This window comes from Sorex araneus, chromosome 2 (genome assembly GCF_027595985.1).
Source record: "Sorex araneus isolate mSorAra2 chromosome 2, mSorAra2.pri, whole genome shotgun sequence".
NCBI lineage: Eukaryota > Metazoa > Chordata > Mammalia > Eulipotyphla > Soricidae > Sorex > Sorex araneus.
The window spans coordinates 165,753,944-165,777,986 of NC_073303.1; the positions used below are offsets into that span (position 1 = coordinate 165,753,944).

The following is a 24,043-nucleotide window of genomic DNA, read 5'->3' on the forward strand; positions in this document are numbered from 1 at the left end:
TGCAAGGCAAACGCCCTACCCGCTGTGCTAATGCTCCAGCCCTTATTTTTACATATCTTGAGATAATGTTACTTTCTAAACTATACATATGTATTGTAGGAAAATAATAATTAAATCTTGAAAAATTCCATTTAAATGTGACTTTTAAGTACTCTGGGAACAAATTTATTTTCAGCACCAACATGGTTATTCCAAAGAGAGCATACAGTAAGGAATTATGAATAAACTAAATTAAAAAAAAAAAGAGGAAGCTATTCAGATCAATGATTCAGCCTAATGACTTTAACATTACCCTACCAGTAGCAGGAAAGGTCACTCATAACAAGAGGTATATAATGAATCATAATAGTAATTCGGCTTTCAGGGTATGGCCTGAGTAAACATTTCTACATTTAGTTCCAGGTGTTTCTGATGTCATTAGATCCAAATATAGAGTCATCAAGTAATTCATAAAACACAGAACACAAAAGAGCATGCATATAAACCCAGCTTTACATATATAATACACATAATCTAGGATACCACACTATTTGGGGAGCAAGAAGTGACTACATATCAGTCACCCTCCTTTTGTAGGTCAAATTATAAAAGACAATTACGTGAATATTTTCGGGCTACAGCATTTTAATGCCTATGAGGGATTCTCCAGTACTTCCAGCTGCCTTGTCAATCTGCTGCATTCAGAAAGACTGAGCTTGGGCTGGAGCAACAGCAAAGTGGGTAGGGCGTTTGCCTTGCACGCAGCCAATCCAGGTTCAATTCCCAGCATCCCATATGGTTCCCCAAGCACCGCCAGGAGTTACTCCTGAGTGCAGAGCCAGGAGTAACCCCTGTGCATCGCCAGGTGTGACCCAAAGAGCAAAAAAAAAAGAAAAGAAAAACTGTGCTCAGATCTGCTAGAGACCAGTATAGAAAATAGAGTTCTATGCACATAGCCATGAAATGCTGGCAAAAAAAAAATATCGGGGCTGGAGCGATAGCATAGCGGGTAGGGCATTTTCCTTGAACACAGTCGACACGGGTCTGATTCCCAGCATCCCATATGGTCCCCTGAGCAAAGTCTGGAATAATTCCTGAGTGCAGAGCCAGGAGTGACCCCTGTGCATCACCTGGTGTGACCAAAAAAGGAAAATAAAAAAAATCTTTACTATTTGATATTTCACCAGGTTTCAGGGGCTGGTTACTGTAGCATGATGAAGCGTATCTTGACTGATAAAATGTCAGGCAGAATTCTTCATAAACTAAATATTTAAAACTCATATAATTCCAAGTTAAATCATTTTATAAATTTGAACATCCTTTTAATCTGTCAATTAAAATCTTAATTTTTATGTTAAGTATAATAAGTTAGTTAACTTTAAAGTAAAGTAATATATCATAAACAAGTTTAAAAGGATATTTTTAAGTGTCAATGTTTCTATACATTTAATGTTATTTTACTACTAATAAGTCTTTCTCAATTAAAACTGGTTCATATTTTTTTTCTTTTTTCTTTTTGGGTCATACCTGGTGATGCACAGGGGTTACTCCTGGCTCATGCACTCAGGAATTACCCCTGGCGTTGTACAGGGAACCATATGGGATGCTTGGAATAGAACCCGGGTCTGCCACATGCAAGGCAAATGCCCTACCCACTGTGCTATCACTTTAGCCTCTGGTTTATATTTTAATAAATGATGTAAATAGTGTATGTCCAAGTATTATTCTCTATTTTTTTAATTTAACCACCTTGATATTACAAAGTTATTCATGATAGGCTTTCTGGCATACAATGTTCCAATACAAATCCCTCTACCAGCGTCCACTTCCTCAACAAATGTTCCTCTCCCCATTTGCTTCCCACCCCAGTTTCACTGAGGCACTTTTTAAAAAACATGTTTTTGCAACGTGACTTACAGTACTATTGCTGATAGAGTTTCACCCACAACATTTTACCACCTTTCAAAATCGCTTCCTTCTCCAGGTTGAACAGTGCCTCCACCACAGACACTGACCCCCTCTATCCTATCCCCTGGCCCCCTCGAGTGGCATGCTTGCTACTGAATACCAAATCTATGGTTGTTTGTGCCCACTGTGTTTGGGTATTCACTATGCCACCACTATGTTTCTTTATGGTGCACATATGAGAGAAACAATTCTCTGCTGGTCTCTCTCCCTCTGACTAACTTCACTCAGCATGATCCTCTCCAAGTCCCTTCTTGTAGCTGCAAATTCCATGGCTTTATCTTTTCCCAAATTTTGCAGTCTGATCTATGTTGTCTTCTTATAATCATCCTTGACTAGTCACCTTCATTCCATAAATCTTCAAGGTTTAATATCATATCTTATTATTTTCCCATTATTGTTAACTACTAATTTGGTTAAGTTCCACTTCTAAAGTAGAGAAACCATTTACTATTTCCTACACTTAGAAAAAAGACAATGAAAAGGTGAAAAGGGGAACGGGGATAAAATCATCTTTTCCCAGCTTCAAAGTCTGTCATTTCTACAAACTGCATTGAGAAGTCTTACCATTCTGGTGGGAATGGGTGTATGCACATCTAGCAGTGCTCAACAGATACTCTTGCTGTGGTATTTGGGGGGGTCCCTCCTTGGCAATGTTTGGGGAGCATGTGTGCTAGGAGTCTAAGCCAACCTTTCCACACGTAAAGCATGCCCTCCATTCCTTTGAGTTCTCTCCTTAACTCTTATTTATTTAGCAAATAATTAGAAAAACAGAACACCACAGGTAATTAGAATATTTAATGTCAGAAAACTAATTTTTAGAAATGAAGAAGTGAGAAATTTTAAAATGCAGAAAGATACATTATATGCGATGAAGACATGCTCTTTCTTCAATGCTTCCAACCAGTACTTTTTCTGTATTTTAAATAGCCAGCAATGCAGGTATACATCAAATGTCTTTGTATAAACTTCTACTATCTGTAAAAGGAGTCATCAAAAGCAGCCCTCCAGGCGTTATCTCTTATAATCTTGCTTCTTCCCCAATCACTTTACTATCTCAACACTGTCTCCTCAGAACTCATCTTTTCAGGGCATCTGACACCACTGAAGAAAGTCTGAATAACAGAATAACAGACCAGACTTTCTACACTTGATCTGTAATATCTGAGTTAAGTTACTTAGGCTCAGACACTAATTTTAGCATCTGTGAAACAAAGAGCACATACTGTTTAATTCTGAGATCTTATAAGAATAAACAACATACAGGGGTCAGAGTGGTAGCACAGCTCGGCCAACCCCGGTTCGATTTCTGGCATCTCATAAGGTCGCCAGAGCACTTCCAGGGGTAATTCCTGAGGGCAGAGCCAGGAGTAACCCCTGTGCATCAGTGGGTGTGACCCAGAGAAAAGAAAGAAAGAAAGAAAGAAAGAAAGAAAGAAAGAAAGAAAGAAAGAAAGAAAGAAAGAAAGAAAGAAAGAAAGAAAGAAAGAAAGAAAGAAAGAAAGAAAGAGAGAACATACACTGTTTGGCAAATATTAAGAGCTCAAGTAAGGGGCTAGATGGATAGTACAGTGGGTAAGGTGTCTGCCTTGCATGAGGATGACCAAGGTTCAATCTCCAGCAACCCATATGGTCCCCCGAGCAAGGAGTGGTCCCTGAGAACAGAGCCAAGAGTAAACCCTGAGCACCACTGGGTGTGACCTCCCTCCCAACCCCACCTCGGAAAAAAAAAAAAAGGTTACGTAAACATGAGGCATCTAGAGCTAATTTCACAATTCAAGAAATTAACAAATGAGACTGCTCAAAGTAGTAGGCTTCAGAATGAAGACACTTGCTTCATAGATCTACTTAGAAGAGAATATAGGCAATAATTTAAAATAAATTATAACCAGGAACAAGTATCAGGAAAAATATTAAAGCCAGTAAAGTTGATTGCCCTTCTAGACAAACCAAAGGCAGTCTTACTAATGGGTTAGTGTTTTGGCTGGGGAAAATAAATCAACACTACATAAGAAAAGCATTTAAAATATAAAATATTAAGGAACAGTGCTCTAAAAGCAGATTTTCTTGCGAGACCTGAGTAAGAAGAAATATAGAGAGGATGCAGAAGGCATTTCAGGAATATAAGAAATATAGAGAAATTGGGGGGAAAAATGAGGCCGATAACTCATACAGGACCTAGTAAACTCTGGCTTTTCCTCTGAGAAATAACGCCATATGAAGCAACCGTAAGGCACATGAATGGCAACATTCTAACTGGGTTCTGTGTGAAGACCAAAAGAACAAGAGGGCAAAAAGGAGAATGCATAATGCAAAAGACAACTGCAATGAGAAATGATGGTGACTAGACCAGTGAAGTGCTAAGAGATGGCTGGATCCAATTACAACTTGAAAAAAATGGTTGAAACAATTTGTTTGATTTGGACATGAAATACAGAAGGACAAAAAATGTAAGTAGACAAGAATGACTTAAATCATTTTAATCTGTGCAATTTGAATGCTATTTACTGTGATGGAACAGTTCGGAGTGTTGTGAAGATCAGGGGCTGGTTAGGGAAAAACTGTCCGATTGGAGCTGAGAGCAGACAGATGGCAGAAGAGCAGTCTAGACTGGAGATGTAAACTGTATTATCACCTAGTAGACAGCATTCAAGTGCATAAAACTGGAGTATCATGCTAGATAACACGGGGACTGAAGCTGGAAGCATGTTAGTATTTGGAGGTAAGGAAGATAAATCAGAAAAAAAATATTAAGAGTCAAAGAGAGAAAACTGGAAATGCAGGAGAAATATGTGTTTCAATAATCAACGGTGTTAAGAGCTACGAGTGGATTAATATCATAAGTCCTACTACCTCCTCCTAAGAAAAATATCCATTGCTAAAACTAGCAGAATATTATAAGAACATTGTTTAAACTTTTTTTTTTGCAATACAGGTATCACCTCTAAAACATCTTTGACTGGGTCAAAAAAAAACAAGAATGTCTTGAAAGTCTTCACTGATGGCAAGCTTATTACCTCCTGGAGTGGTTTATTCCATCTGCGCAAAAGTCTATTTGTTTGGAAAGTTTTCTCTATGTTTTTGTAAATCAACCCTCTCTATATGTAATTTTCAACCACTGTGCTTTAGAGTTGTGCCAAGTAAGTCTAATATTTTTAATATGTACAGACCTAGATATTTTAGGAAGAAATTTCATATATTTCCTATGAATATATTCTATTTTTCCAAGGCAAGTATTTCTTGTTTTTCAAAGTTTTTCATATAATATGATGTTCTAGTCTCCTTTATGTGCTAGTTTGGATCTTTCTAATTTATGACACTCGTCTCAAAATATCAAGACTCAAAACAATGGTGTTTATTCTTACTTGCTCTATTAAAAGAAGCATAGCAATTATGTTTATTCTCAATTTAGATATCACATACCAACTATGTTTCTTCTCAATTTAGATTATCACAATATCATTATGAAATTAGATAGTTCAATAAAAAGCATGCAATTAACCACAATTTCCTGTAATTTTCATAAGCACTGCTGTAAAAGTGAAGGTCTTCCATTTTTAAGACATTAAAGTGTTAAAGAACTTATCAGAGCAATATTTCCTGTCTATACTGGCTAAACATTTTGATATCGGTAGAACTGTAACCCAAACTTTGAATCTCAACTCTGTACTTCAACTTGTCTTCTATGACAACATCTAAATATTAATGAAAATATTTGCATAAACATATCAAACACTGAGTTTCAGAGCATCAGAGTATAACATTAGAGATCTTTTAATCTGATTGATACTGATTATTTAAGTATGTGTTAATGGATTATTTGTAATTTTCCAACAGCCTCATTTTTTTACTGAAAAATATACAGAAAGGCACTATAAAATGTCTAAATCAAGAAATACTATCAAGGGGCTGGAGCGATAGCACAGCGGGTAGGGCATTTGCCTTGCACACGGCCGACCCGGGTTCAATTCCCAGCATCCCATATGGTCCCCTGAGCACTGCCAGGGGTAATTCTTGAGTGCAGAGGCAGGAGTAACCCCTGTGCACCGCCAGGTGTGACCCAAAAAGGAAAAAAAAAAAAAAAAAAGAAATACTGTCAAATTATTAACAATGATTGCATTTCATATTTCATATAAATACACATCATTATATAACTATGGAGTGGACATTTCACTTAATAGAAACTATCTACATCAAACTGATCCTCTGTAGATAACACATAGTTATGTTAATATTAGCAGTACCTTTAAGAATTTATGTAAGTATATTCTCATGTTAGTAAAAATGCTATTTAATATGAACTTATATAAAACTCTGTTCTAAGTCTGAATATCTCTACAAAATAATACTAAGAATATGATATTAGCATAATCAAATTAAGAATGTTTTAAATGTATGTAGTAGTTAAGAAAAAATATCTATGTCAAGTACTGCCTGGACATTTTTAATTTTTAACATTAAAAGCTCTCATATGGAATCATTCCTATCACTGCACTTCCTGTGACTTAACTGAGTTATATATATTTTTTAAAAAATAGTATATTTCTAATGCTACATAAGAAAAATGACCAGTGAACAGTTTTTTGTAATAAACTCACATTCAGAGTCCCTTTTCCTGAAATCTAAAGATACCGTCAGTCAGCTTCCCTTTCTAAGATTTTGACTTTTGTTTTCCTGTCTTTCCTTCTCCCTTTCATTCCTTGCCCTCCCATCATTTCTAATGTTATACTCTGATGCTCTGGAACAACATTTATTTTCCTCTTGCCTTTACCCTCTCTCTCTTCCATTCTCCCTCCCTGCCTTCCTTTCCTTTCTTTCCTTCCTTCCATATTTCCTTCTTTCTTTCCATTTCTTTCTCTCTTTATTTTTTTGTTTATCTTTGGGCTATACCCAGTCATGCTCAGGAGTCACTCCTGGTGATGTCAGGGGATCATATAGTGTCAGGGATTGAAATAGGTTCAGCTGCATGCAAGGTGAGCACTTCAATCTCTTTACTCTCTCTCTGACTCTAAGATACAGAGAGTAGTAAGAAAATATAATAAGAAAATGATATATGGCACTATCATAACAATGAAGAACTTATTTTGAGTAACTATCACTATTCATTACCTTTCTCAGCATCTTTACTCAGTTAAATGGGACTCAAGGTAGCCATTATCCAAAGTAAATTGCCATTTATATTACATTGGTTTTCTTATTTCAATGAACATAAGGCAATTCTTACTGATTTTTCTACCCTTTTAACCTCTTTTCAGAAACCAATTTTCCTTGGTTGATAAACATAGCTATGTGAAGTCAACTACTACTGGAGGAAAAGACCAAACTTGTCTATGTTCAATACAATACATTTTGCTTCTTAGAAGAAAAGGGAAAATGAAAGACCGACTACAGGAACTAAAACAAACAACAAAGGAATTTGAACTCTCTAGCAATAGACCTGTGTCAACTACGGAAGCAGAAGAACAAGGAACGATTCTACAGCAAGCTGTTATTTATGAAAGAGAGCCTGTCGCTGAGAGACACCTACAAGAGATCCAAAAACTAAAGGAGAACATCAACAATTTGACTGATGATGTTCAAAAATTTGGGCAGCAACAGAAACGTCTGATGGCTTCAATGAGGAGGTTTAGTGTACTTAAGAGAGAGTCTAGCATTGCAAAATCGATCAAAAATCAAGCAGAATACATCAACCGAGGTTTGGATGATTTAGTCAAGGAAGCTAAAAAGTCAGAGGTTGAAAATGGCCCATCATCAGTGGTGACAAGAATCCTTAAATCTCAGCATGATGCAATGTTTCGCCATTTTCAGCAAACTATGTACATGTACAATGACACAATAGCAGCGAAGCAAGAGAAATGCAAGACGTTTATCTTCCGTCAGCTTGAAGTAGCAGGAAAGGAAGTATCAGAGGAAGAAGTAAACAATATGCTTCATCAAGGAAAATGGGAGGTTTTTAATGAAAGTTTACTTACAGAAATCAGTATCACTAGAGCACAACTCTCAGAGATTGAACAAAGACACAAGGAACTTGTTAATTTGGAGAACCAAATAAGGGATCTAAGGGAACTATTCATTCAAATATCTCTTTTAGTAGAAGAGCAAGGAGAAAGTATTAACAATATTGAAATGATAATGAATGGTACAAAGGAATATGTAAACACTACAAAAGAGAAATTTGGACTAGCTGTAAAGTACAAAAAAAGAAATCCTTGTAGGGTACTGTGTTGTTGGTGTTGTCCCTGGTGTGGCTCAAAATAAAGAAGTTACTCTAGAGACTGTCCAGATTTAAAAAGAAAGCTATCACATATATTAATGTCTTGTCATTTTTTCTCCATTTTATAGACACATTCACCTTTATCATTTGCTAGTCATATAATCCCCGTGTAGCCGTTACACACTAGATTTAGAGTTTTCCAAGACAGTGATATAAAACAAGTCTTCATTTATTAAACTACAAACAGTATAGTAAGCTTAAGTTCACAGGTTAACTACTGAACATAAAATGAGTGTCTTGTTTCTAGTTAGGCATCACACACAAATGCACAACCTTACAGTTTCCAATGCCATATCAATGTCAGTAAGAGATTAAACCATTTCTTTGCCTCATTTGAGAATATTAAAGAAAAAGATCTTCAAAGGATGTGTGAAGAAAAAAGACTTTCAAAGGACTCTTCATTAAAGCTAAATCAAAATAGAAGCAATATCAAATATTGCATGGCCAGAGAAGATCAGTTAACATAGGTCAATAGACCATGGAAAAAAACATTGTGCATAATCTAGCTGTAACTGGGAGTTGAATCTAGCTCAAGCCTAACAACTAAGTTAAGGCACTGCTTTCTTGGCTTTAGATTCACTCAACACTCAAAATTACAGGTCAGGAAAACTGGCAGATGAAATCAAAATAAAAGAAAATTCTATTCTTGACACTATCACTTTCTTGTGAAGCTGGACCCTGTATTATGGAATAGGACTCTAGGTTGAACTTATACAGGGATCAAATTCTGGAACTGACATTCTAGTTTAGGAAGCAAATAACACAAATACCAGATAATGGCACACTCTCAGCAGAGAATTAAAAGTGAGAATTTGGAACTTGTCAAGATGATATAGTTATTTATTTATTTATTTATTTATTTTTGGTCTGGGCTCAGGGCTTATTTCTGGCTCTGTGCTCATGAATCACTCCTGGAGGAGCTCATGAAACCAAATGTCATGCTGATGCTCAAACTTGAGTCAGCCGCTTGAAAGGCAAGTGCTTTCCCCCACTGTATTGTCTCTGCAGTTCCAGGACAGCTTCTTTAGATCAAGTAATCAATAAAGATTTCTCTGGAAGGCAATATGTAGCAAAATCTGAATAATGAGGTTAAGAAAGGGTATATCCTACGAAACAAGTAATACATAGACCCTGAGGAGTACATAACATTCAACTAGAAAAAAAATGAGCACATAGCATTGTATCAGAATGGGAAAAAAGAGCAATGAGGTCAGAGATGATATTATGGTTAAGAAAGGCTTTAGGAGTCAAAGCCAGAGCAATAGCACAGTGCACAGGAGACTTGCCGTGCATGCAGCAAACCCAAATTTGATCTGCAGCATCTCTGCACCCTGCCAAGAGTAAGTCCTGAGAACCACCAGGTGTGGCCCCGCAAAATAAACAAACCAAAGGATTTTATGAGTCATGTAAGTCTATGTTTACACAGAGTATTATAAATGCAAAACTTTTTTAGTAGTGTTATGGAATTTCAGCTGAGAACACTTGTTCTACTATAAGAGTAAGTTAGATTTGTGTGAGGTAAGCAGAGGACAAGCATGAAAGTATAAAATATAAGGCTCTGAAAACAGAGTTCAAAGGTAAGAGTACATATTTTGCATACAGGAGTTCTGAGTTCAATTCCCATCACCACATTGTTTCCGGAGTACCAGAGGAAGTAACTTCCAAGCAATGTCCATCCCGTTGCTCATCTATTTGTTCGAGTGGGCACCTGTAACGTCTCTCATTGAGAGACTCATTGTTACTGTTTTTGGCATATCTAATACGCCACGGGTAGCTTGCCAGGCTCTGCCGTGCGGGCTCAATACTCTCGGTAGCTTGCTGGGCTCTCCGGGAGGGGTGGAGGAATCGAACATGGGTCGACCTCGTGAAAGGTGATCGCCCAACCGCTGTGCTATCACTCCAGCCCTTCCAAGCAATAAAACCAAATAAAATAAAGCACAGAAAACAAGTATAAGATTGAATCAGTGGACACAATAAGAGATGCTTGAGATTAGGACTAGGATGGGACAGAGTAAAGATGATAAATGTGGTAGCAGATGAGTGATAATCCATGATTATCTTTTAAGAGAACTCTAATGCCTGTGACATAAAGTGACATTTGGCATAGATTTCACTTAATAAACAACCCATACTGCCAGGCTCTGTGCAGAAGCATGACAAATAGAGCAAGTTCAGGAATTGCCACTGTGGTCATCTATTGGCACTCCACAAACATGAATGAATCCTGTCTTGAGCAAGTTGTAACTTAATGATCAAACACAATCTTCCCAGAGCTCTGCTGTTCTTTGCTCATTTATTGGAGGGAGGGGAGAGAAAGTTATCCGGGTGTTGAAGTTGGAGGCTTTGTGACTCTTAAATCTACTGGTTTAAGTTCAGACAAGTACCAGAAGATTAATACTATAGTTGGAATTTACACATGAGAGGTCCAGATGACCACTGCCAGGAAGACAGGTGCTGAGTACAAGAAGATGCACCATAATCTGTCTCCTACTAGCAGTACTCTCTCCCTAATTCTCCACAATCGAATAGCCCTGGCCCCTTGCACTAAGTTTAGCAGGGCAACATGGACTTTTGCCCAACTTACTATCCTGGCAACTTTTCAATGACATTGCTCTTATGAACTAAGCATTACTCTAGAAGCTAAGGGCATATCAATTACAAACAATCTGTAAGGAGCTATAAAAGAAACCTGAAGGACTTTAAGCAAGGGAACAATGAAATTATTAACTTTGCATCTTAAAACTGCTCTCAGAGCTGGGGAGAGAGTACCAGGGTTAACGCATTTGCCTTGTATGTACAGGATGGAGCATCACCGGGAATAGTCCTGGAGAATAGGGCAATGGCAGGGTATGGTACTAATGTCTGACCCCACCACACATACACACATACACATACACACACACACACACACACACACACACACACACACACACACACACACACACACACACACCCTGAGCAGCACCTTGAGCCCTAGTGTTGAACCAACCCAATTACCAAGAAACTTGTGAGCATGGTTTGGGCACTCTCATATCTTTATATCATCTCATATTGTTTCTCTTAGGAATCGAAAGAGCTATGCTAGGAATATCATGTCTCACTCAAGTGAGAGAAGGAATCCGGATTTCTGGCCTCCATCGAAGGTCAAAAATCAGGAATGTTGTCTCGTTTGCCAAGGCATCGAAAATCAGATGGGCCGGTCATGTAATGCAATTCAGAGATAACCGCTGGACTGGATTCCACGGGACGTCAGAAGACCTCGTGGCTGCCCACCAACTAGACGGTCAGATTTCTTCATCAAATCCCTGAATGAATGATTTGAGGCTCTTCCTGTTCCTGGAGTGAGCAGGTATCATTGGGCTACACTAGCTCGAGACAGGGACAAATGGAGACGTTACTGGCGCCCACTCGAGCAAATCGAAGATCAACGGGACTACAAGTTTCTCTTGTTTTAATAAGCATGTGCCAGTTTTGTCATTTTATAAAACATCAAATAAAGAAAAAGCTCTATGCAGAGTTGCAATATGGAGAAATTGGGAGAACACGCAAGACCATTAGCAAGGAGACTACTGTTATCAGTGACAAAGTAGAGAAGTGAAAAGGGGTTGAAAGGAGGTACTATCAAAGGAAACAGAAAGTTAAAGTAACCCATGCTTTTTTTTTAAAAAAAAAAAACTGGTCAAATGGCTAACTTCTAACTTAACCCTTTTATAATTTATAAACATATGATACTGTCATTATTAATTCTCAAACCCTCATGGGATCTAACTAAGAGATTATCATAGTGAAGCAACTAGTTGTGGATTTTTCATCTATTTAGCCAATTCTTTAGTTAAGAAAATTGAAAGAAACTAAATATCAGATGTGTCAAAACTCAATCATGAATAGCTTTGTGATAGTATATTTCATAGTGATTCAACTGAAAAAACAAAGCAAAAAGTGTCTCCCTGACAGTTGTTTGATAACTGCTTCCACTGTCATTGCTCTTCATTTGCAAGCTCCCTCCCTAAGGAATTTCCAAATAATATCTGCAAGACTGACTCAGCTCTAATGTCCTCTTTTTGATAAGACACAAGATGGTAACAGAATTTATAAGAGTAACAGACCTCCACCACCACCACCACAGGATTCCTGAAGCTGCTTTGTTTTCACTATACTTACTACCTAATATACAACACACTACATTTGTGAAGTCTCACATTCTAAAACATAAGCTGGTATTTTCATTCCTTTTGTTCAAAAATGTATCCCTACCTTCTGTCATTGGCCGACATATAGTGGATGTTCGGTAAGTATTTGTTGAATTAATGTGTGCACAAGTGAATAAACATGTAAAACTTAAAGATACACAGCAAGTTATCAACAAAGGGCCACAGTGAGAACTGATCCACACAACCGTAATGGTGGGGGGAGTGGGGGAGACTGAAAAAGAGGAGCAGTGAGGTTTTTGGAGAAGAGAGCAACAGGTGTGGAATTAGAATTATGTGCAGGGAGAGCCATAATTAACAGTATAATAAATCACAGAAACTCAATTTGAAAAAACAAAAAAATATTATTAAAAGAATAAATTAAGTAGCTACTTGGTTGAAACAGAAAAGCAGATAATTATTTATAATTGGTCAGCACTCATAAAAACTTCTTTAATCTGAGTTCAGCAGGTAAGGCCTTGCATATTGCCCAATCGGATTTGATCTCAGGCACCACATATGGAAATGCAAGCTCATCAAGAGTGATCCCTGAGCACTGCTACATAAGAACAGCAAAAACAGTACTTCTTCACTTCTGAATTCACTAGCTCTCTACTTAAATATCTGTAGACTAAATTATGGGATTTAATAAACTTTAATCACATATACATGTATATATGTATGTGTACATATGTGTGTGTATATATATATATATATACTTAACGTTTTCCTTAAGATTCATAAAGGTGAGAATTTATCATATACATCAAATAACTTATCTGTTTAAATGTGTTTTGTTGTTGTTGTTGTTGTTGTTGTTGTTGCTTTTTTGGGGTCACACCCGGCAATGCACAGGGTTCACTCCTGACTCTGCACTCAGGAATTACCCCGGCACTGTTCAGAGGACCATATGGGATGCTGGGAACAGAACCCAGGTCGGCCACATGCAAGGCAAACGCCCTAGCTGCTGTGCTATCGTTCCAGCTCCAATCTGTTTAAATATTTAAAAAAATAAATAGTACAAGCTTTGCCATTAAATGACCCATACAGTTTTACCTTTGGTAAAGAAATGCCTCATTTAAAATATTCATTAACTAGTGAGGACCACTGAAAAACTGCGTAAGGTTTCTCAACTAACCATAGAACAAGTTTTTAAAAATTAAAAATGTCTTTCACAAGAACAACAGACAGGGGGTCGGATATTTGCCTTGCACTCAGCCAACCAAGGTTCGATCCCCGGCTTCCCAGATGGTCCCCCAGCACTGGCAGTAGTAACCCCTGAGCATTGCTGGGAGTGGTCCAAAAAGAAAGAAAAAAAGAAAAATAGAAAACGAGAAGGAAAGGGGACATATTCTACTTACTTCAATTTTAACAGCAAATAAACTATTTTAAGGAACAACTTAAGCTAGAATTTTCAGTGTATTTTCATATCAATGAATCAGCACCAGTCTCTGGATTTTGACTTTTTTCTTTTTCTTTTTGGGTCACACCCGGCGATGCACAAGGGTCACTTCTGGCTCTCCACTCAGGATTTACCCCTGGCGATGCTCAGGGTACCATATGGGATGCTGGGAATTGAACCTGGGTTGGCCGCGTGCAAGGCAAACACCCTACCGTTGTGCTACCACTCCAGCGGACCAACAGTTAAAATCCACTGATTTAAACTAGTATCACTTTACTCGATTTCACTGTTACAGCACCACCTGGTGTTTATCACTCATAAATGCAGTCAAGGCAAGCAAGTAGTGCAAAAATCTTCCATTACTTTATTTAAAGAAACATGTTTAGGGGACTTTTCCATTCTGAAGAAGCCCATGTTCTCTTGAACGCATATTTCTTGTGTCTGCTTTTTTTTTTTTTCACTGTCAAAGCTCATAGTCTCAAACATGTTTTCCTCTTTTGCGCCTATCATATCTAAGTAAATTTCTTTTAATAAAAACTATTCTGGGCGGCCCCGCGCGAGATCGACCCCGGAGGCAAATGAACCACTTTGGACACGAGCGGCGCCCCCAAAATGCCTCCAAACTGTGTGCTGGGAGCTTCTGGCCCAGGCGCTGCCGGCAGGGTATGCTCTTTTCTCTCTCAACTCTTTCTGTTTGAACGCAGCGAGGCTATAGCCGGTTTTTAGACTCTACAGGAAGTCCGGGATAGCCGATGGGCGGGACTCCCGGATCCGCCCTGTGCCGGCCGACATTTAAGCAGAGAGCCATGTGGGGACGCTCTCTGCTTAAATATCTTCCAAAAGATATTAGGAAGACCTAATATCTTTTGATTGTTTGATTGTCAGCAACGTGTAAATGTTCCTTTTTGGCAGGGCTTAACGTGGGGGGAAACTCCAAACAATAGTACTCAGTTTTTTGTTAAAGGGTAAAAGATTGTAGCGATAGAATTTTAGGCAGAATTTTCCCTGGACTTGAACAGGTCGGACTTTGGTGGGAAATCCTAACAAGAATAGTAAGTCTTTTGCTGAAATATTGAAGGCCACCAAAGTGGTAGCCATCTCTATAGACTGAACTAAGCCATATCCCCACGCCGGCTGAGAAGAAATATCCTTCTTTCTCGGGAAGAAACGCGGCGTGGCGTTAACCATAGTATGATGTCCATTAAGCTGACACGGACCTGGTGGCGTGGGAATCGGATGCAAGGGAATAAATTATTATGTACTTGGAACAGCGGGACGCTGGTGGAACCTTGAGCCGGGGCCGATACCAGCGTATTACTTTTGGTTCCAGAAACTGCTTGCAGACATTATACCAGACTATCAACTAAGCTAGAGCCCCACGCCGGCTGATGACGAGAAATAACCATCTCTTTTGGTTTGTTTTCCCTTTGTCAGGCAGCGTGGTGATTACTAAACAGGCGTGATCTCGGTGGCGCGGGACGAGGGGGGAAAAAGTAGAAAAGTTATGTAACAAACAGCGGGACTTAATATCTCTACATTCTCAGCAATGGAGAGCCATCAAATGCTTCCTTGACAGTGGGACTGTCTTCTCTTTTTTGGGGGGAAACCCTAGCAACAATAGTGAATTATGTGTTGAAACATGGACTGTAACCAAGATAAAGCGTAAACGAAGTGAAACTTATCACTTACAAGGGCGGGGACTGGGGGGGTGGGAGGGGGCGGGAGGTATAATGGGGTGGTTGGTGATGGAATATGGGCACGGGTGAAGGGAAGGGTGTTTGAGTACAGTATAACTGACATAATCATGAGAACTTTGTAACCCTCCACATGGTGATTCAATAAAATTTAAATTAAAAAAAAAAAAACTATTCTGTAAAATAAATATATTTTTTTAAATGTAAATAAAAAAGGGGCTGGAGAGATAGCACAGCGGGTAGGGGGTTTGCCTTGCACTCGGCCGACCCGGGTTCAAACCCCAGCATCCCATATGGTCCCCTGAGCACGGCCAGGGGTAATTCCTGAGTACAGAGCCAGGAGTAACCCCTGTGCATCGCCAGGTGTGACCCAAAAAGCAAAAAAAAAAAAAAAAATGTAAATAAAAAATACTTAGGGACAGACACAAAATAATGTTAAGTAGGTGAGAGTAAATAATGGCACAAATATAATAAGATTATGGAAGTATAGTCATAAAAATCATAAAATATACTGCATTAGAAAAATAAACCATTCTTTAAATTTTTCGAACAAAAATTCTTCAATACAAAGAAGACAATGATGAAAATTAAATGTTATCATATAAAAGGAGAAAAAAACTACAAAGCTATAGCTTTGATTGGTAACAGAACACCTTAAAACGCAGAACTGATAAGAGTATATTGTTAATATGAGCTTAAATATTAATTCCAAGGAGAATTTAATTAAATTCCTAATTAAAAGTCTTCTTGTTTGTTTGTTTGTTTTTTGGGTCACACCTGGCAATGCACGGGGGTTACTCCTGGTGGTGCTCAGGGGACCAAATGGGATGCTGGGAATCGAACCTGGGTTGGCCGCGTGCAAGGCAAACGCCCTATCCACTGTGTTATCACTCCAGCTCCCCTAATTGAAAGTCTTGTTAATGTAAACCGAAACCTTAGCCCTTATAAATAGCATCCTAATGAGAGCTGATTAAATTGGCAATGTCCACTAAATGCCACATACCTTTCATTATACTAGTAAAGTTACATGCATCTTATGAACTTTTAGGTTACTCACTATTTTGTAGCAAACTTTCTATATTGGTTAAGGCTTCTGCCCTTTGTTTATAAGGACACTAGTGATACTTACACCAGGATAGGTTTTCCTGATATCCTAGGATGGCGGAGCACTTCTGACATTGTCTCCTTTGTCTCCTCCATTCTCTCTTCATCACTGGAATCCACAACGAATATTACCCCATATGATTCAGCGTAGTAATTCTTCCAGATGCCTCGAATTCTTTTCCCACCTCCCAAGTCAAATATGGTGACTTGAAACTTTCCTTGTCTAAGGTCAATTCTGGAAAATCCAACGGTAGGTGCTACATCTTCGGGATGTTCTGTTTCAAAGGATATATTTCTTACATTAGAATAAGAAAAAACCTTAACTTTAAAACTTAAGTGGCGTAAAAATTATTTGTCACACTTTAGTACAAAATACAAAAGTTTATTATTTCCCTACACAGTAAGCATACACCTAAGGATGTTGGGTTGGTGGAAGGGTAGATGCCATTGAGGTTCTAATATTATGCTTCAGATAGCTGGAAATTTCTTGGCTCTTTGTTTATTTTTACTGATACAATCCCAGCACCTTGAATAATATGTATCATATAGAAATTAATCAGAAACTTAAAAAAATAAATTAATAAACTTTTTTACCTTTAGGGCTATTTAATCTCCCCAAGTTACAAACAATAAAATATTCAGTCCTTTGAAACAACAAACATCCCCAAGAACTGTTACAATTTCCATGGAGTTATTTTTTAAAATGAGCATTAAAACAGGAGAAGATTATAGAAGAACCAAAGAATAAAAGTAGGACCACTCTTTTGTAATTAGCTAAATTAAAACTACAATTGGAATAAAGAGCCTTGAGAGTAGTTTGAATAAACAAAAAATAGATTTTATCACTTCTAGAGGAAAACATTTTGGACATTCCTGTAAATTTACAACAGAACTTTCATTTGGGACTTCTGTATCTGACAATATAACAAGGCACAATATTGAATGTTTATAACTGCCAAGATATATTGAATAATTATGAGTTAAAAGACCATGAAGATCACCAAGCAAAGGGTGCTAGGCAAGCCCACTAGGGATAGGAGATATGGGCTGAAAATAGACTATAGACTGAATATGATGCCTACTTAATACCTCTGTAGCAAACCACAACACCCAAAAAGAGAGAGCGAGCAAATGGGAATGCCCTGCCACAGAGGCAGGGTGGGATGAAGGGGACAGGGTGGAAGTGGTGGGAGGGATGCTGGGACCATTGGTGGTGGACAATGGGCACTGGTGGAGGGATGGGTACCTGATCATTGTATGACTGAAACATAAGCCTGAAAATCTGTATGTCTGTAACTTTTTCTCACGGTGATTCACTAATAAAAAAAATAAATTAAATTAAATAATACACTAAAAAAAATTTTTAAAAATAAAAGACCCTGAAGTTCAAAAAAAGACTTGAATTGGGAGGTAGGACTTAACCTTAAAAAAGGGGAAGATTAAATCAGTAGAAGGGGGATCTAAATCTAAGTACTGAGGACGATAAAGGCAAGAAAATGTAAAGAAGTTGAACTGTTATTAAAATCTTCGAGAGAAACAGATTAGGGCCACACTCAGAGATGCCAAATTGAGATCCATCATTCCAGAAGCCTGTGGCCAGGAGTTTACTGGTGTCCCAAAGAAGAAACGTGGGTCTCAAGCGCAGTCAGGGAAGAGTTTATAAAGGGAAAAAAGCCACATCCTACTTAGACAAAGGAAAAGGGGCTGTGATCAGCAAAAGCAGGTTACAGAAGCGAAATAAGCTAGTTAATGGTTAAGCTGACTTACAGATAAAGAGGAAGAATTTGGGCTGGGGCCCAAATGATGATTCCTGGACCTGACCGCTTTGTTACTGAGCTGCACCTGACTCTTGGGACCATGGTGGAGAATCACCTTCCTGCTGGCAGGCTAGGAGGGAAATTAAAATGAAGTCCCTGTGTCAGGACCCCTTAGCTCTGAATAGTGTAGTTGGAGCAAGACCAGAAGAGTTTGACAAGAGAACACAGATGATGGGAAGGCACTCTATCTCAACAGATAAGTGATGTAACCAAGGTTACTACTGTAATGCCTTATGAAGATTCACCCTGGAATAGTCTCTAGAACTGAATGAAAACATGACTTTTCAAAGAAGTATTCAAAGACAGAGAAATGGAAAGGAAGAACTCATGAAAGATTAACAAGACCGGGTGACACAATGATTATTGAGAAAAAAGTTCAAACCAAGCACATCACTTCCATTCCCTCTTCATCGCTGGAATTCACAACCAAATTAACCCTATTGAACTTAGTTTTCAGGAATACAGGATCAAAACAGTACCTGTTATACTGGATATAAATGACATGCATCTTTGAAAATTTCCAAATTTAGTTCCTTAATTGCACTAGTTATATTTGAAGTGCTCAAAATCCACAGATGATTAGTGTGCAAGTCCACCCTAGTGGGCCGAGCTAATATAAATCATCTTCATCACTGAAGAAAGTTTTACTGAATAATTATTACTTAGACAGTCTAGTTATTCTCATATCCACAAAATATTTAATATTATGAAAGTAGATTTCAAAGACATTTTATGCTAGGCTTAGGTGTGACTGAGAAACAGATTAAGCTTTCAGCAGGCAGAGTGCAAGTTACTTATCTCCCTATAAATGTATCACTGAGATTACCAAATCACACTTTTTTTTAAGTCACACTTCCATACCTGGCCAATTTCATATTGCCAATTTTAAAACTCTGAAGTTTGAACCCACAGTTGGGAAGAGATGTTCATAACTGGTCTCAGTAACTAATTTCAGCTAGTAGGAAGAGAGTCCAGAACACGGCTGATTACTAGTCAGTGATCAGCCTTGCTTTCTAATGTAGAAAGAACCATTATTTCTTTCTACATACCTGTAGAAAGAAATAATGTGGCAGCTTCTGGTTCATGTTCATAAAGGAAAGGAAAAGGAGATTGACTTTCCTTCCTCTGCCCCTTACCTCTTCATTCCAAGAGCATGACCATCTTAGACGATGTAAGCAAGAGAACACTTAAGTTAGAGAGGTATGACAAAGCAAGTAAGAGAAGAATCTTGAGTCCTTAATACCAAGGAGCCAGTATGCCAGTCCTGGGCTATTTCTCCCTGTACTATTTGAGATTGAAATAAACCTGCCTTATTCTATCAACAAAATCTATCTTGTTAATCTATTGTTATTTTAGTTTTAAAGCAAACTGAAGTCACTGATATTTTGTTAGAGCAAATGAAACTAGATTCAAGCTAATACAATCACTTGGCAACCATACGAAAGTTGATGAAAGAAGGAAAGTCCAAGGAAGGGAAGCTATTCTCCTAATAGGAAGCTGTGATGACATTATTAACTTACACCCATTATTAAGCATAATGGGTTTGAAATTAGACAATGGAAATAAATTTAGACAATAGGCAGACATACTTCAAAAACAAACTAGCAAGAAAGAGAGAGATGAAGAGAGACTGACATGCAGGCAGGAGGTAGAAAAAGCTAAATAGAAGCGAGGAAGGAATGTTTTCAGAAGGATGTCTATAAGCCTAAGGCATGGTCTAAAGTGACATATCAAACTGGGGAAAATTTCTCTTAAGGAATCTATGGCCTAAAAAGGTATATAAATGTGAATAATGATTAAGTCACAGTGCAAGGAGATGCAAGTAAGGACAGCCCCAAACAGATGATGTCAATCATACAGATGGTAAGTAATGGCAGAAAAAAATCAGACAATATTGTAAGATAACATAGCTTCAGGTAGTTTAGGTTTATAGGGTTACTCCCGTTACAGTGCTCCCATTCCTCTGTGTTTATTTATAACTTCTTAGTGTTCTGTTGACTTGTAAATATTGTTTTTCTCTTCTTCTTGAGTCCTTTGCATAATTTATTCAGAGCAATGTCCTTTTTGTATGGACACAGGAAGACTTAGCAAATGCCATGCTTTTGTAACCTGGGAGTCATTTGACTCTACATGATATTTTCCTCCTGGGCATCTTTCTCTCTGCCTAAGCCTCAGTGGCCCTTACTTCCTAGCACCCCCAAAAGCAGAGTCCCGACGAGGGACGAGACAGACCCAGGGCAAGCGGTGAGTTGTGTGCTACCCTGGCATCGAGATGGGCCTGGCCAAAGTGCCTAATGCTTAAAACTATGAGTTAAGAGCTTGATCATGGACAAATGCTGTCATGATCCTAACAGTGATAACTAGATTTGGACCCTGCTAGGGTTAGGAATGATTAATCTGGCTTGAGTGCTGTAGTCTGAGTCTGTGGCAAGATGTTACCAGGAGAGCTGCCTTGCAAGCCTCAATGTATCTCTTGCTATGTCCATACAAAAATAACTAGTATTAGGATGCTTATAAGTAATTGGACTAAGGAAAGAAGAAAAACACCTTAAGAGTCAGGAAGCGGGGCTGGAGCAATAGCGCAGCGGGTAGGGCGTTTGCCTTGCACTCGGCAGACCCGGTTCCATTCCCAGCATCTCATATGGTCCCCTGAGCACCACCAGGGGTAATTCCTGAGTGCATGAGCCAGGAGTAACCCCTGTGCATCGCCAGGTGTGACCCAAAAAGCAAAAAAAAAAAAAAAAAAAAAAGAGTTAGGAAGGGCTTTGGAATGCCCTTAGGAAATGTTCCCTTTGAACCTGGCTGCCCTCAGGAAGGGCTTTCTTATGTTGATTTTGCTACCTGGCTGGGTGTAGCCTAGAGGGCAAGGTGGGAGAGACAAGGAGGGAGAGAGACAGAAGGCTGCAGTAGATCCAGAGAGAGGACAGAGCTGGGAGTGCAGGAGATGAGAAAGATGGAAGATTGAGTAAACGGTAACTAATCAGCAACCAGCGTGGTCCTCGTTCGTTCTTACTTTGCCTGTGCTTGGCCAAAGCCGTCCCGATCCAGCCCATACACAGCGGTTCCAAAGCACCGAACATGGGCAGTGAGACAGTGAGACAGCAGCCCGGAGAGTGCACACACGCATCAGCGTGCTTTAGTCTTTTACACAATATTGCATTAAAAAAGAATGCATGACGGGGCTGGAGAGATAGCACAGCAGGTAGGGCGTTTGCCTTGCACGCGGCCAACCCAGGTTCTAATCCCAGCATCCCATATGGTCCCCGAGCACTGCCAGGGGTAATTCCTGAGTGCAGAGCCAGGAGTAACCTCTGTGCATCGCCAGGTGTGACCCAAAAAGCAAAAAAAAAAAAAAAAAAAAAAAGAATGCATGACAAGTATCAAGAATAAGGCTTTAAAGTTAACATTTTCTCTAATAAGATCATTGGGAATAGCACAGAGGGTAGGGCATTTGCCTTGCACGCAGCCGACCCCGGGTTTGATTCCCAGCATCCCATATGGTCCCCTGAGCATGGCCAGGGGTGATTCCTGAGTGCAGAGCCAGGAGTGACCCTGAGCATCGCTGGGTGTGACCCAAAAAGAAAAAAAAAAAAGATCATTGGGAATATTATAAACCAAAAGGTAAGAGCATTGAAAAAAAAAGCTGAATATGGAAAGCTTCAAGTTATTCTATATAATCAAATCTTTAAACAATAACAAATAATCAAGGTAAAAAAATCAATCACAGGAATAAGCTTAAAGATAAAACAAAACTATTTTCAGTCCTCAAAACTGAATAAAACTGAGACGTTTTTGTTCATGATGTGACAGTATGAATGTTATCAAGACTCAAGAAGGGAACTGATAGACAAGCAGAGATGAAAATAGAAGACAAGAAAAATGTTCCAAGTCCAAGCAACATAATTGATGGTCTAATATGCATCTGAGGTATCTGCTTCTTTTACTGTTAAGGTTTCAAAGGAATATGAAAAAGATCTTTAAATGAAGGATCCTGGCCTACAGATTAAATCTGTCTCTCTCTATATGATCCACCACAATGAATGCACTTTATCCTTTCAAAGAGTTTGCAAAACCATGAAGACAATAGTATTTCATAAATTTTCTTAAGTTAAAATTTAGTGTCCAGTAAACATTCAGTAAAATATGTCTAAACTCTCATTTGTTACATATTGCCCATGGCTGCTTTCACAGTATTATGTAGAAAGTATGTATTTGGAAAGAGAATATATGGACCTCCAAGCCAAAAATAGTTACTAAATTTACAAAAGGTTTCACAAAATTCACATTTAGAGGACAACAGCTAAGCATTTGAATTGATGTGAGATAGGATATGAGATCACAAATGGTTTCAGAAGAATGCACAGGCAATAATATACACATCTTATTTACATAGTAGAATTTGGTTTCATAAAATGCTATTTTTCAACAGCAAGTTTTGCAAAGTATTCATTTTTTTTGTCATGAAATTCCATAAATAAAAGTTCCAACTTCTGGGTATTTACTTAATCTTGTAACATTCATTTTCAGGAATAAATTTAAGTCAGGTTTTTCCCAATCCCTACCCTTAGATGAATTATGCTTAATTATGACTTACATTTATGCTATTTGGTTGTATAAAACATTAAATTAAAAATGACTAAAATATTAGATCCAATGTAATATAATATCAAAGGCAGAAAGACCTTTAATGGCACTGAGGCTTTAAAATCTTTAATTTACATTACATTACTTAACATTACATTACACTGCACTACATTAAACTACAGTGAAATAAATACAAAGACTGGCCAAATATATTTTACCTCCTTTTCATTTAGCTGTAGCTATGTCACCGAATTCTTATCAAAAGAAAGTAAACAAAAGAAGGCTACCCTTTAGACAGGGATATGCCAGCTTTTCTTTCCCCTCCTTTTGTCTTTCTACTGTCTTCCCAAGTGGATGATATCCCTGCCCACCTGGGGAAGGGGGGAAACTGCAATCAGCAGCCCCAGGTACAAGTTGAAGGTGCTTTCTGTCCCCCCACAGAAGGCTGATGTGCATGGGGCACTGAGTATCATTTTCCTGAATAGGGAGTGGGTAAGTTTGGGACTCTCTGGTATAGAAGATAGGAAGGCTTTTGAAGATTATCAGAAACATCAAGGAGTATCTGCATCTCCACTTTTATTCAAATCCAACATGGCTGCATACCATTAACATAGCATATTTACCATATTAGTCACAGGTATACAAAGAATGTAAAGTGCTGGGATGCACACTCCCTGTTCCCACTGAATATATAATGAAATGACAAATAATCCAAAATAATTTAATCATTATGACTTTTGTCTTACCTCCTTGGATTCCCTTTGCCGTGGCTGTTTTACCAGCATTATCAAGTCCCACCATCACAAGAGTCACTTTTCTTAAAAGACAGAAATTTAGAAATTATTTTCTCAGTTGATTCTGTATTAGGAGAAATAATAATGCAAATTTATTCATCCTAGCAACATTAATGGACAATATAATTTTCGAAGCCAGGGAGGACAATGATGAATAAAATATACAGACAAAAAGCAAAATTTATAAAAATACCTCTAAGGAGTCATCCTTTTCCCGCTAATCAAGTAAGGGGAAATTATATA

The 24,043-nt window shown here is 38.3% G+C and overlaps 2 protein-coding genes across 4 annotated transcripts in view; one reads left to right on the forward strand and one right to left on the reverse strand.

Annotated features, from left to right (window-relative positions):
• ARL13B (ADP ribosylation factor like GTPase 13B) overlaps positions 1–24,043 on the reverse strand; it is a 66,862-nt gene that overhangs the window by 29,627 nt on the left and 13,192 nt on the right. Inside the window, exons 2-3 of one of the 3 annotated variants that reach the window (XM_055128644.1) lie at positions 23,753–23,823; positions 16,631–16,880 (exon numbers count right to left, since the gene is read on the reverse strand). The exons of 1 other annotated variant lie outside the window; for it this stretch is intronic. In XM_055128644.1, the coding sequence (XP_054984619.1) occupies positions 16,631–16,880; positions 23,753–23,823 (321 nt within the window). The remainder of the gene's footprint in view (positions 1–16,630; positions 16,881–23,752; positions 23,824–24,043) is intronic. One more of the 3 variants, XM_055128645.1, reaches the window with a different exon arrangement.
• STX19 (syntaxin 19) lies at positions 7,318–8,202 on the forward strand. The gene has a single exon (XM_004607005.2). It carries the CDS (start codon positions 7,318–7,320, stop codon positions 8,200–8,202), a length of 885 nt encoding a protein of 294 aa, XP_004607062.1.